The 12,446-nt window shown below is 52.5% G+C and overlaps 1 protein-coding gene across 4 annotated transcripts in view; it reads left to right on the top strand.

Annotated features, from left to right (window-relative positions):
- OSBP2 (oxysterol binding protein 2) overlaps nt 1-12,446 on the top strand; it is a 160,165-nt gene that overhangs the window by 89,033 nt on the left and 58,686 nt on the right. Inside the window, exon 1 of one of the 4 annotated variants that reach the window (XM_047697772.1) lies at nt 4,768-4,932. The exons of the other annotated variants lie outside the window; for them this stretch is intronic. Coding sequence (XP_047553728.1) covers nt 4,854-4,932 — 79 coding nt within the window. The 5' untranslated portion in view covers nt 4,768-4,853. Of the gene's footprint in view, nt 1-4,767; nt 4,933-12,446 lie in introns of those variants that run through there. 4 annotated transcript variants of the gene reach the window in all.

Below are 12,446 nucleotides of genomic sequence, written 5' to 3'. Positions count from 1 at the left end.
TCACATTGTGAGGGATTTGTTAGTCAAAGTGACATTTAGGCCCTCAACAAGCAAAAGGCCTTTTGGTCAATAACTAGTAGAAGTGATTGAATGGGCCAGCTGGGTCAGCCACTTCTGGGAACAGAAAGGGCTAAGAAGAGGCCAGCATCTCCAGAGCTGCCTGGTGGGACCTGACCCCAGTTCTCCATGGGGTCCTCTAGGAGACCTGGTCCTCAGGCAGGCCTCTCCTTCCAAACACTACAGTGTAGCCCCTGGCTCACTCTAGAACAAAGCCCACCAGACTCAGCTTCCAGGGAGGGGACCTCTGGGGCTGCTCCCGGTAGCAGAAGGCACTGCAGGCAGAGTCAGGCCAGGCACCATCCCCAGTGAAATCTGTTTCGTGTTTGCCGTTTTTCAAACTCCCCCTATTCCATCTATCTGATCTGAAATAATCAACAATAAATTGAAAATTTTCCCCCTCAGAAGTTTACTTTAATTGCCTAGCAACATATTATCATAAATTGCTCTCAAATTAATTCTTTGGCTTTGGTGCACACTGATTTATTAATGATGATAGCAGTCAGCATCTATGCGTGGCTATTCTTAGAACGCTGATGTTTTAAAGTGCTTCATTCTTAAGATAACTGCTCAAGGAACTTGTATGTCCTGCAGACATCCAGACAACACAAAGGTCAGTACCTTTTCTGCTGTGGGCCTGAGCCCCTCATTAGTGATGAGCCTGAGGCCCAGAGGGTCCTTCAAATGTCTCTCAGACCCACAGCAGTGGAAGGCTGTGGCCAATTCAGGTCAGGAAGCCACCATTAGATCTTGTCCTTGTGGACCTCCCCAGTCTGTGTTCACCTCTGTGTGGTCCAGTCAAAGTCTGGTCAAGGGCAGAGGTGCAGAGGAGAAGGGGCTGCGTGATGGTGTGCATAAGAAATGCAATCTGTGAGGGGTTGTGGGGTGGGAGGAGAAGGGTGGTGATGGGAAGCTTAGGAAGGTAAGAAGGTGGTGTGGGTTTTGTAGGTTGGGCCAAATAGGGCTCCTGATAAAGTGGCTTTCATTGATCAGTTTATCAATGAATTAATTTATCTGTTTATTCCTGTGCTCATTCATTCATTCTGTGTCTACCATACGCTGGGCCACCCAAGAGACTGGGAATGGTAAGAAAAGAACACACTCTCTGCCTTTGAGGAGTTTGCTGTCTGTGTGGGAGATGGACAAGTTAATAGGAACACCTACCAGAGGGCAAGTTAGGTCCCAGGAAAGAAAGAAGCCTGAGGCATTTTGGGAGCCCAGACTGGAAGAAATTCACCTGTAATTCTAGTATTTTAACATTTCTGGGTATGGACAGTTTCCCCACAATTATAAATATATTACATGTTTTGCCTTCTTCCTCAGCATTTTCTTTTTAAGCACAGTTTCTTATTTCTGCAGAGTCATCACATACATAAGGCTGATGGCTCTGTGCTATTCCGTGAAGTTGATGAAATAAGCATTTGCCTGCTGTTAGGGTCTTAGGTTGCGTGCCAGTTTTTACAACAAATGGCACTGGATGCAGAGTTTTGTGTTCCTTTCCCATCGTTCATTTGTGATGAATCCCCAGGGGCCCACCATCTGGGCTGGAAGGTGTGGATGTGTGTTTGTGGTTCTGAGCTACCACATGTTCCCCCACTCCACCTGATGCCTCATAACAGTTTCCCGGGACCTGTTTCTCTGTTGCCTCCAGGACTGGGATGGGCAACCATACACCCAGTTACCCCACACACACATGCCTGTGTGAATCTTAATTGAGTGCCTGTGCATACCATATTAATGAGCAAAACAGGGAACATACTGGAAGCAGAGCCTGCATAACAATGTTTTGGTAGCAAGTGGAAGTGGGGAGGCCAGCCTCTAGGGAGGCTGTTGCAGCAGCAGCAGCAGCCCAGAGGGGATGTGACAAGGAAAATGTCACCATAGACCTGAAGGGAATCCAAAAACTCAGAAGTGACCAAAGACAGTGGCCTTGATGTAGGGTCAGCTATAGCCTAGAGGGAGGGTTGCAGTTACCTCCAGGATTGTCACTGTAGGGTATTTGGGGCGAGTGGATCTCAGGAAGGTCACAGAGTTAGTTCATTTGATTTTAGGACATCATATGTAGGGTGTTGGAGGCTGTCCACTTGGAGCTGTTCAGGATGGGGGACAGGAGCAGGCTGGGGTTCAGCCTCACTGTCACACACACACGGACAGAAAGGAAACTTTGACAGGCCTCAGGGTAGCCAGGAGAGCTGCTGGAACTACCTGTCGGTCATCTGATGCTCTCTCTTGGTGATTCCGCTGCTGGGTCAACTAAGACATTTCAGGTAATGTGTCCTCTCCTTTAAGGACAAAGCAGCACTCTTTGGCTGCCTGCGAAGCTAGATGGTAGATTTTTGAAGTATTCCACGTGAGCAGGGTCTCATAATTGTTTGATGTGAGTTATAGCATGAAACAATTATGGAGAAAAGGAGAAAACGTGTGTGTTTGCCTTCATAATACCGCATGACTTTCCTTTCCTGTTTCTCTTCACTATTTTCGTTTCCTCCCCGGGTGTGTGTTGTTCCCAGCTCTTCCTCTTTGCAGCTGTAGGTGAGGGGAAGGGGAAAAAGGAAGCAGGGGCTGAGAGTCCAGCATCCACTCACTGTGAGGATGGGCGTGAAGGTTCTCAGCCGCTCTGCCCTCCCCTCCTCCGCTGTGAGATGGCGGGCACATCTCCGCATTCAAAAGATGCTTCCAGCTTCCAAGGTCCATGATGTTCAGAGTGGCTGGTTAAATATCCTGGGTATTATTCTTCCATGTGCAAATCCTTTAAAAATTACCTGTGTGTTTATGAACATTTCCCAGAGCACTCAGGTCACCGTTCCGGTCTCACCCCACTTTTCCTTATGAGGCCTCTGGGAGCTTGGGGAGCAGTATTGTGCTTAAGGGGCCCCACAGGACGTGGTTGAGAGTCTGTCTCCAAGGTCAGACAAAAGAGGCTGGGTCCAAGCCAGGTGACCCTAGGCAAGTCCGTTTACCTCAGAGCCTTAGTTTGTTTGTCTGTAAAAGAGGATGTTGGTGGAACTTACCAGAGGCTATCCAGTGGGGATTAAATGAGGCACTGCAAGAAATGTGGGTAAAGCTTTAAGCCCAGCACTTGGCATTGAGTCAGCACTCCACTGGTTGCTATTTGCATTATTATTATGCTCTTCATTTTGTAGTAAAAAAATCAAGGCCCAGAGTGGCTAAATGCCTTACATCCCCTGGGCCAGTAAATCTAACCCAATTGTTCTAGATTAATTCCCTAGGTGGAGGAAATACTCAGTCGCTTCAAAGGCCTAGAGGGAATTATTGACCCAGCAGCATCTCCCTGAGTTTATTTTAACAGGAGCTTCATGCTATATTTGAAAACCTTTAAATTGGTGAAACTTGATTCATTTGATAAATTCCCTTGACTGAACTCCTGTGAAGAGGTGGTGTTGGGGAGGGCTTTGTCAGGGGTGGAGCAGGGCCCAAAGCCTCGTCCCAGGGCCCAGAGTTTGTCAGCCAGTGGGAAAAACAAGACCTGAACAGGGCGGAGGAAGGTGGGGGCCAGGGCCAAGAAGCAGGGCCAGCCTGGGTTTGGACTGTCTTCCAGCAGCTGTCTGTGCAAGCCACGTTGTGAGTGTGGCTGGAGCCGAGGGGGAAAGGGGAACAGGAGGGGTATGTCTGTGGGGGCTTAGAGACCACTGAGTGGATGTATGACAGAGTCTGAGAGCAGGATCTCTTGGCTGTTGTATGAAGTGTAAGCCATGGGGGGCCCTGGGTGGCAGCCGGAGACCTGCTGGGAGGTTCTAGCAGAGTCCACAGGGAAGATGATGCTGGGTCCGGCCTGGGTGGCAGCATGGGGGTGGGGGGAAGAGAAGGGATCCTGTCTGTATTCTAGTAGAACTTGTCATGGTGTGCTGACCAGCAGGAGGTGGATCTAAGAGACCTGGGAGTAAGGGTCTCCAGGTTTCTGTCCTGAGCAACTGGAAGGTCCGTGCTGCCCCTTAGCTGAAGTGGGGAGGACTGGGGGAAGGGTAAGGACACAGGTCTAGGGGGCCATTGGGAGCTCAGATTTGGACAGCTGGGATGGTGATGCCCATCACACATACCGCGGAGAACTCCTGCAGGCAGCTGGACAGGTAAACTGTGTTCAGAGAGGCCTGGCAGAGACAGATGTGGTCCCCAGGCGCCAGCAGTCCTGTCGTAGCAGTGGTAGCTGGACTCCCTGGGGCCCCGCTCCTTGCCTCCTTCCAGGACGGTGTATAGGTGTCAGCAGGCGCTCAGACACAGGTGCACCGGGCACACCAGGCGCCACAGGGGAATCAGAGGGTGACCAGGGCTCAGAGGTGACCCCGATTTCCTGGAATCATCGTCAGGCTCTGGGCCAACCCCATTTCCCACGTGCCACTTAGCTCTCAAGGGCATCTTTCCCTTTGAAATAAAGCACCGCCAATCCCGCTACTGCAGGAGGCGACACCTTCACTCTCATTTTGTCGTTAACATGTGACGTTTAACTGAGGAGCCCGCCGGACACCTGGGTCCCACCTGGGTCCCCTGGGGGTCGCACGGACAAGCAAGGAGCGTGCGGGTGAGGGCAGCCCTCCTGAGAGAAGAGAGGGGGCGGCCGCAGCTCGAGCTCCGCTAGGCTCCCGTGGCGCCGACGGGGTTAACGGGCTCGTGCACCCGGCGGGCCGGCAGCAGTGGTGCATTGTGGTAACGCGGCGCCGGGACCGCTAGCACCCGCCGCCTCCGCCGGGAGGCCCGCCGAGCTGTGCGAGCGTCCGTGGGAGACCCTGGGCCCGGCGCCATGTAGCGTCCGGCTGCTCGGGGGCCGCCCCGCCGCGGGAATGAAGGGACGCGGCTGCTGGGAGTCGGCCTCCGTGCGCTCCTTCTGCAGCTCCGGCTGCCTGAATAAATTTAAGAAGGGTTAGTGCTGCCGGGCTTCCGCCCAGAGGCCGAGCTCCCCTGCGCACGTCCGCTGGAGCCGGGCTTGCTGCATGATCAGTCCACGCGAGCCTCTGATGTCACTCCCTCGCGGCGTGGGGACCGCGGGAGCCTCAGGAAACCCCTGTCGCGGTACCCCGCCAACGTGTGCTCTCCGGACTCGCATCTGGCGCGGGGCGTTTTGGAGAGAGGGCTGTAGCTAGAGACCCATCCATCTGATTAACCCCTGCAAAAAGGAAACAAAATATAATCCAGAGCTTTCTGGAAATAAGGGGCAGGAAGAGGAGGTACCTGTTTAATCCACCCACCTATCCTTCCTTCCCCAGAGTTGGCTTGGGACACTGGCAGAATTGCTGCTCTGTCCACAAGAACCTCGTCCTGTCCCCCGCCCCCACCACCGTGGGGGCAGCTGTGCTCAGTGCATGACCCAAACAACTACTCTTTGCCCTTTGAGCAAGCTGTGACAGATCAGGAGATTCAGTGTAAGTGGCCGCCTGGGTTTAAGCAAGGACCTGCCTTGAGGGTGCACCCCCAGGCGGTGGTCTGGACAAGGGTCTGGACAAGGGGGCTGGACAAGGGGGCTGGGCAGGCATGCACCTAAGAGCCCTTCCTTCCTCAGCAGCTGTTGTTAAGGTTGAAATCTTGCAAACCGTTTAAGTTTCTGCCTGCAATTCCTGATGCTTGAAATTTGCATTATTGGAGATTTTGCACGAGTGAAACTTGCAGTTTACCTTATTGTTTCTGTTAGAGTTTGAGACTCTGGAGAACAAATAGGATTCTTCGACTCTGTAGGCCTAGAAGATACAGACGCAGTTAAATTTGCTTAACACAAATTCATTAGAAAGAGCTCCTTTTAGGAATTAACTCCCTCTGATCTGTAACAAGCCTTGTAATTAATTTTGCTGACTGGTCACACTAACGGCTTCATGAGGCCCTGGTGTAGGGCAGACATCTTCCAAGTTGTGGACTCCAGGCCTCAGCCCTGGAGTCAGGTTTAATCATGCATGTCCTCCTGAAAACACCATCTGAAGTCTCAGAGTGTTTGTAATTACAAACATTTGAGATTTCTTTTCGTGGGAGCTGATGCTGTGGTCCCGTCTTGAGAATGCTTTACAGAAACTGACAGTGAATTTTGTATAAAGTATGTCTTCTGGTTTTAGATTGGTTTTGATTTCCAAATTTAATTTTAGATGGAGTGTCCTTTCTAATGCGGTTATGCTCTTAATGAAAAGTCTAAATGTTCCTGTTAACGTTTTGGCCGAATTTATTCTGAGGGTGAATTTTGGAGTTAATCTAAGAAGAAAAAAAGAATGTACGGTTAGGTGTTAATTATTTTTCTATTGGCCTGCCTGATGATTTTCTTGGTTGCCATTCTCTAGAACATTTGCTGCTGGCAGGGAGCATTGGGCCTGGTATCCACTTGCTTTCTGCTTGGTTGTGAGAGGATGCTCATTTGGGGGACAAGGTTTTATTTATTTATTTGAGAGAGAGGGAGAGAACGCACGTGCGTGCCAGAGCAGGGAGGGGCAGAGAGAGAGGGAGAAAGAATCTGAAGCAGGCTCCCCACTGAGCGCAGAGCCTATCACGGGGCTCGATTCCACAACCACGAAATCATGACCTGAGCCAAAACCAAGAGTCAGATGCCTCACTGACTGAGCCATCGAGGCGCCCCGAGGGTGTTCATTTTTGTCCGGAAGTTCAAACTCAGGGCTGATGACATAGTAACCTCTTTGATTCCTAGACCTCTCCAGGCGAGGCCTTCTGTCTTACCTTCTTGTGACTGTTCCACTCTCCACAATGGGTCGGTCTGGGGACGAGGAGCTGAGGCTATTGTGAGAGGTGGGGGGCACCGTGCTTAGCATAGGGCCTGGAGCAGTGGGTGCCTCCTCCCACAGCCCAGGAGCCGGCACCACGGTCAAGAGCAGCCAGGTTTCAGCCCCAATGTCGGATGTCCCGGAGGCAGACTGCAGAGGGTGTCCCCTCTGGTGCCCCTCGAGGCCAAACAGAACATTTCTGTGGGCACGATGATTCTGGCCAACTACAAAGAGCAGAGTGAGGAAAGCCGAGATGAGGCCTTTGGGAGGCCTGGTGAGCGGGCTCTTCTGGGAGGGGCATGCCTCGAGGGCCCTTACATTATGGGTGTGGCAGGCACGGCCACGGGGCTCTCCTCCCCAACTTGCAGACGAGGTGAGACCAACCGTCTTGTTTCTGACACATTGAAAGGTATTGCAATGAGAGGCCACTCCAGACCCATTTCCCCTTAGAAAAGGGTGCTAGTGAAATCGTGCAAGTCGAAGAGCCAGCCGGGCACACAGCCTACCCTGAGGACTAGGGGCCGAGATCCAGGTGGTGATCATGTAGGTGACAGGACAACATCCAGGGTGCTGGGGGGCCTGAGTATCTATCCTGCCTTTGCTGCTGGGTTGTGTCACCACGGGCAAGTCCCTGTCCCACTGTGGGCCTCGGTGGTTCCCACCTTGGTACATGACAGAGGAGGAGTGAGTTTCGAAGGGCTGGTGTCTGTCTTGCTCTCAGGCCCGAGCATGTGAAGAGGAGCCCTGGGGAGTCCTTGACAGGAGGCCGCTCCTCCTTGGGGAATGGCCTGTTCAAACCACATCCCCAATGCTTGCCTGAACCTCAGCTAGCTTCTTCGCCTTTTTGATGGCAATTTTCTTGTCTAAAAGATGCTGCGAAACCTACTTACCTGGCAAGGAGGCTGGGAGGTCAAAATGAGATAATATGTCTCCATGCCTACTAATCGATCAGTCCATGCTTCAAACAGGGCTGGGACCCCACAGATGGGGAAATGCTCATTCAGGGTCGCTCGTAAGCTCTACCGAATCAGCTGTTGGTTTGTGCGTATGCACGCATGTACACAGTTGTATATAGGACTTGGACATGTTTTCAGAATGTAAAGTTCTGAAAGAGTACAAAATAGGGACCCCCTGCCCTGGCAAGGTAGACTCACTAGAGGTCCGAGCCAGGTGGCCCTGCCCACGGCACTGCTGAGGTCACCGCTTTCCCATTTGCGGCTCCCCTGCATACCCATGAGCCAGCTTCCATGTCTTGAGACCAGCTCTGATGGGCCATGTTTGCACAGTGGAGATGGAGGTTGTGTCACGGAAACAGGAGGGGATCGGGAACAAGATCCATCAAGGTCAGCTGTGTGGGACCAAGCAGGTTAGGTGTTTCTGCTCAGGCTCCCAGCAGACTCGATGGCACGCGTGCTCCAGCTTCTGTGTGGCTATGATATGAACGCCTGGGTCTCTGGTTTTGTGGAGGAGTGTTTGTTGGTTTGTTTGTTTTTACATCTTTGAGGCCTAGGACAGGTACCACTCTCAGAGAAGGGGCTTCATGGAACATCAGCTGAGAATTGCTGTCGGATGTGGTGTCCTTAAGAAAGTCACAGGTGGGGTTCTTTTGTGTTCATTTTGGGGCATGTCAGCGTGTCCGATCTTGTGTTCCCCTTCGTTGTGTTCCCAGGTGTCTGCTGGGGTCCTTGGGAAGAAGGACTGAGGCATGAAGTAAGGGACCAGCTCTCCATTCTGACCACTTTCTGTGTAGGTACAGAATGGTCCCCCAGTGCAGTGCCCCAAGATTAGCATCCGTGACCTCACTGGGCATGGCCTCACTGCTCACCCAGTCCAGCCTCACACTCTGCTCTGCCCACTCAGCTGAATGTCCTTGCTCATCCCTCACATGTTAATCAAAATCATCCTTTGAGGTCCCGTGCCCATCCCAGTTCCTCCTGAAGTTTTCCCAAACCCCTCAAGGCTTGAGGTAACTTCTCCCCTCAGACCTCTCTGGACCTCCCTTCTGCAGTGGACCTGGATTGTCGAGTGCAAGTCTTGCCCTCCTCAGAGGCTATAAGCACCCAGAGGTGAAGCCTAGGTTTGTGTGTGATGTGCCCCCCACTCCCCAGCACGTAGCACTTTTGCCAGTTGCTGTTCCACAAGCAACAAACTCTCTCGACTCAAGATTGCAGCAGCGAGTGGAATCAGTCCTTCTCTGTCCCTTCTAGTGCCACTATGTATGGCGGTGGCTCCCCTGGAAAAACTGGGAAGCTCAGAGGTGTGAGCAAGGGGAACGTGAGAGATCATAAAGAACTTCCTGGAGGGGGCGCCTGGGTGGCTCAGTGGATTAAGCCGCTGCCTTCGGCTCAGGTGGTGATCTCAGAGTCCTGGGATAGAGCCCCGCATCGCATCGGGCTCTCTGCTCAGCAGGGAGCCTGCTTCCTTCTCTCTCTCTCTGCCTGCCTCTCTGCCTACTTGTGATCTCTCTCTCTGTCGAATAAATAAATAAAATCTTTAAAAAAAAAAAAAAAAAGAACTTCCTGGAGGAGGTGACGCCCAGATGGGTGTTGGAGGATGGGTGGACAGGAGGAGGCTGGGGAAAGGCAGGTGCTCACTTAGGTTTGAGTGAAGCGAGACAGGCGAGAGGTGGAGGAAGGCCTCACTGATGGGTTGGCTCTCAAAGGACAGGTGGGCAGGAAAGGCCGTGAGCTCTGCTAGCTCTGGAGGTGGAGTATGGCTTCTAGAAAGGAGGCTTTAGGGCAGCACTGACCCCATTTCTGTCCTCTCTGGGAAGGACATCTGGCCTCATGAGTGGTCACCATTACTTGGTGCAATGCATGGGAGCAGGACATTCTCTCATAGATGTTACTTTGGGGGAGCCTCTGTCTGCATGCCCGTGGGATGGGGGCGGTGAGCAATCTGTATGAGAGCCCCCCCCCCCTCCCTGGCTGCCCCTTCCTGGCACATGGTAGCTACTCATCATTATTACTATTATTTTGGGAGGCTTAAAGTCAGGGGGAATGTGAAGCTCTCAGTACACACAAGGGGGCTTAATCAGTGGTAGCAAATAAGATGATTATTGTATCATTGTACTGTATCATTCTACAGGTGGGGAAACTGAGGCTAAAGGACTTTCCTCAGATCACAGGCTTAAGCAGGACTCAGAGCCTGCACAGTCTGAGTGCTGGCACATACCAACGTGTCTGTGGATGGAGGGTCAAGGGGCAGGGGAAGGCCCGCAAGGGAGCGGTATAGACTGAGAATCTGTGGGACTCTGAACACGGATGGCCTGAGGAGAAGCCACAGTGGGTGAGTCTGGGGGCTCAAGCAGTTAATGGTTAAGACGAGACAGAAGAATTTGTCTTTTCTATGGAGCAGAAAATCTGGCTGGCCGTTCACTCTGTGCTAAGGACTGTCCCAGTAGCTGTGTGGGGCACACCATGTCCACAGCCAGGTGACAGAAATCCAGCCCGGAGGGACTAGGCATGGTGGAGCCTGGCCTGAATCTTTCTGATCTGCCACACCTGTTCCTTAGGGAGGGAATGGACAAGGGGCATGGCCCTGGTTGGCCAGACTAGAACACAGGAGGTCATGCTCTGTAGAGAATATCTGAGAATATTCACACAGCCTGAGGCTCTCAGGAGCCAATGAGCTCTGAGGAAAGAGGATGCCAGGGGACAGTGAGGTGAGATGTAGGTAGGCAGGGAGCCCTGCATGGAGGGCCCGCTGTGGGCAGGCAGCTAAGGGGTGGGTTTTAGATGGGCTGCAGGCACGGGCATCCCAGGTGGAGAGAGCAACACGTTGGGGGCACTGAGGAGGGCTGCACATGGGGGAGAGTGTGGGTGTCATTGTGTGTGTAGGTGGGGAAGCAGGCCATCGGGTCAGGTCGGGAGAGTGGAGAGCTGAAGGCAGGAGGTGGGAAGGAAAGGGGAGGAAGGTGGGCGGAGCAGGCTTTCGCTGTGGTTCTGATTGGCTGTGCGGAGGCCCGTGTCCACCAATGGGCTTCCTGCCTGTGCCAGCTCTGAGGCCCCGGGTGGCAAGTGGACCGCTGTGCTGGATTTGAGGACTGCGAGAGGACAGAGAGTCATGAACATAAGTGACCTCTACTTGGAGGACAGGAGAGAATAGCAGCTGCCTGGCGCTCATGGCTGCACCCTCGAATAGCAGCATGTCAGTGAAGAGAGTATTGGCAGCATGGAGGTGACAAGGCTGTGACAGGCCCTGGGCTGCCACAGCCAGGGTTCTGGTGCCACTGGTGGCCCCAGGGGGCCTGGAGAATGTAGTGGGCTCTCTAGGGAGCTAGTTCACTGATTGTTCACAGGTTGGTGTGCAGAGCCGCAGTGAGTCCGCTTTAGTAAAGGGCACCCCTTCCTCAAGACCTTTTACTTACACTGATCCTGAACCTGCTGTAAATAGTAAGTTTGTTAGAGCAACACTCTTTGCTTTCAGCTGCTGTTATAATGAAAACAAATCTACAGTGTTCCTTGCGAAAGGTGCTGCCTGTGCTTGTGCAGTGAGTAACCTGCCCAACCAGATGCAGCAGTCCTGTTAATATAAACACATACTAGGAGCAACGATTGGCTGGCCGTGAGGATTATACAGCGATCTCTGTTGCCTCTAGGCAAAGAGAGAAAGAGGGCTACCTGGGTGCCACGCCAAGAGAGGTGACTGCTGAGGGCAGTCCTACAGCAGATGGCACTGCCCTCTGCAGAAACAAGTTTTTCCTCCGCTGGCCAGTTTTCCTGTAAAGTGCCAATCAGCTCAGACCCGCTGATCAAATAGATGAACATTATGAATAAAGATGAAGTCATGGGCTTCAGGCTGCCAAAGATAAAATTTCCCTTTTAAAAAAAAATATTTTATTTATTTATTTGACAGAGAGAGATCACAAGTAGACAGAGAGGCAGGCAGAGAGAGAGAGAGGGGAAAGCAGGATCCCCGATGAGCAGAGAGCCCGATGTGGGGCTCGATCCCAGGACCCTGGGATCATGACCTGAGCCGAAGGCAGAGGCTTTAACCTACTGAGCCACCCAGTCGCCCCAAAGATAAATTTTCCTTTTATGTCCTGCTTTCCTCTGACATGTGTGCAGAATAATGACACCTGACGCACAACTTCATTAATCAGAGCTGCGCAGACTTGATGAGTGGTGAGGTCGAAGAAGGCCACAGACTGGGGGGCGGGGGGGTTCCGCACATGGACAGCTCTTTGGTGTGTCCCATGTCCTCAAGGCCATAGGCAGGAGCTGGTTAGTGGAAAAATGTTTTCCCTGAGAGGCTAGAACAGACAGTCATCAAAGGCCCCTGGGTCCCAGCCTCTGCCCAGGGTATTTTTATGTCAGAAGCAGTGGAGTTTGGCCAGAGGGGGGTGCCTCTGGAGAGCGTGACTCTCGGCTCATTGACCATTTGGTAGCTGCCCTTCTGCCTGATGAAGTCCTGCCCCCACAAACCCACTCCTCACCTCGCCCTAAAACACACACCCACACGCGCACACCCACACGCGTACACTTTGTTCTTGGCCACACTGAGCTTCATCTCGGCCCAGCCTCTGCACCCTACCCATTCATTATTTTTAAGGGTTGCTTACCATTTAAGGTAACAGTTCCAGATGTTCAAGATCCTGGTGTTTCCATAACTCCATTACCCCTCACGCCCCTGTTTTCAGGTCTCTATTTTTAGCCAGTGTTTTTCCTTTATGTGAACATC

The sequence above is a fragment of the Lutra lutra genome, chromosome 12 (genome assembly GCF_902655055.1).
Source record: "Lutra lutra chromosome 12, mLutLut1.2, whole genome shotgun sequence".
In the NCBI taxonomy this organism is placed as follows: domain Eukaryota; kingdom Metazoa; phylum Chordata; class Mammalia; order Carnivora; family Mustelidae; genus Lutra; species Lutra lutra.
The sequence above is the reverse complement of the archived record's forward strand: the minus strand, read 5'-3'. Positions and strand labels throughout refer to the sequence as shown.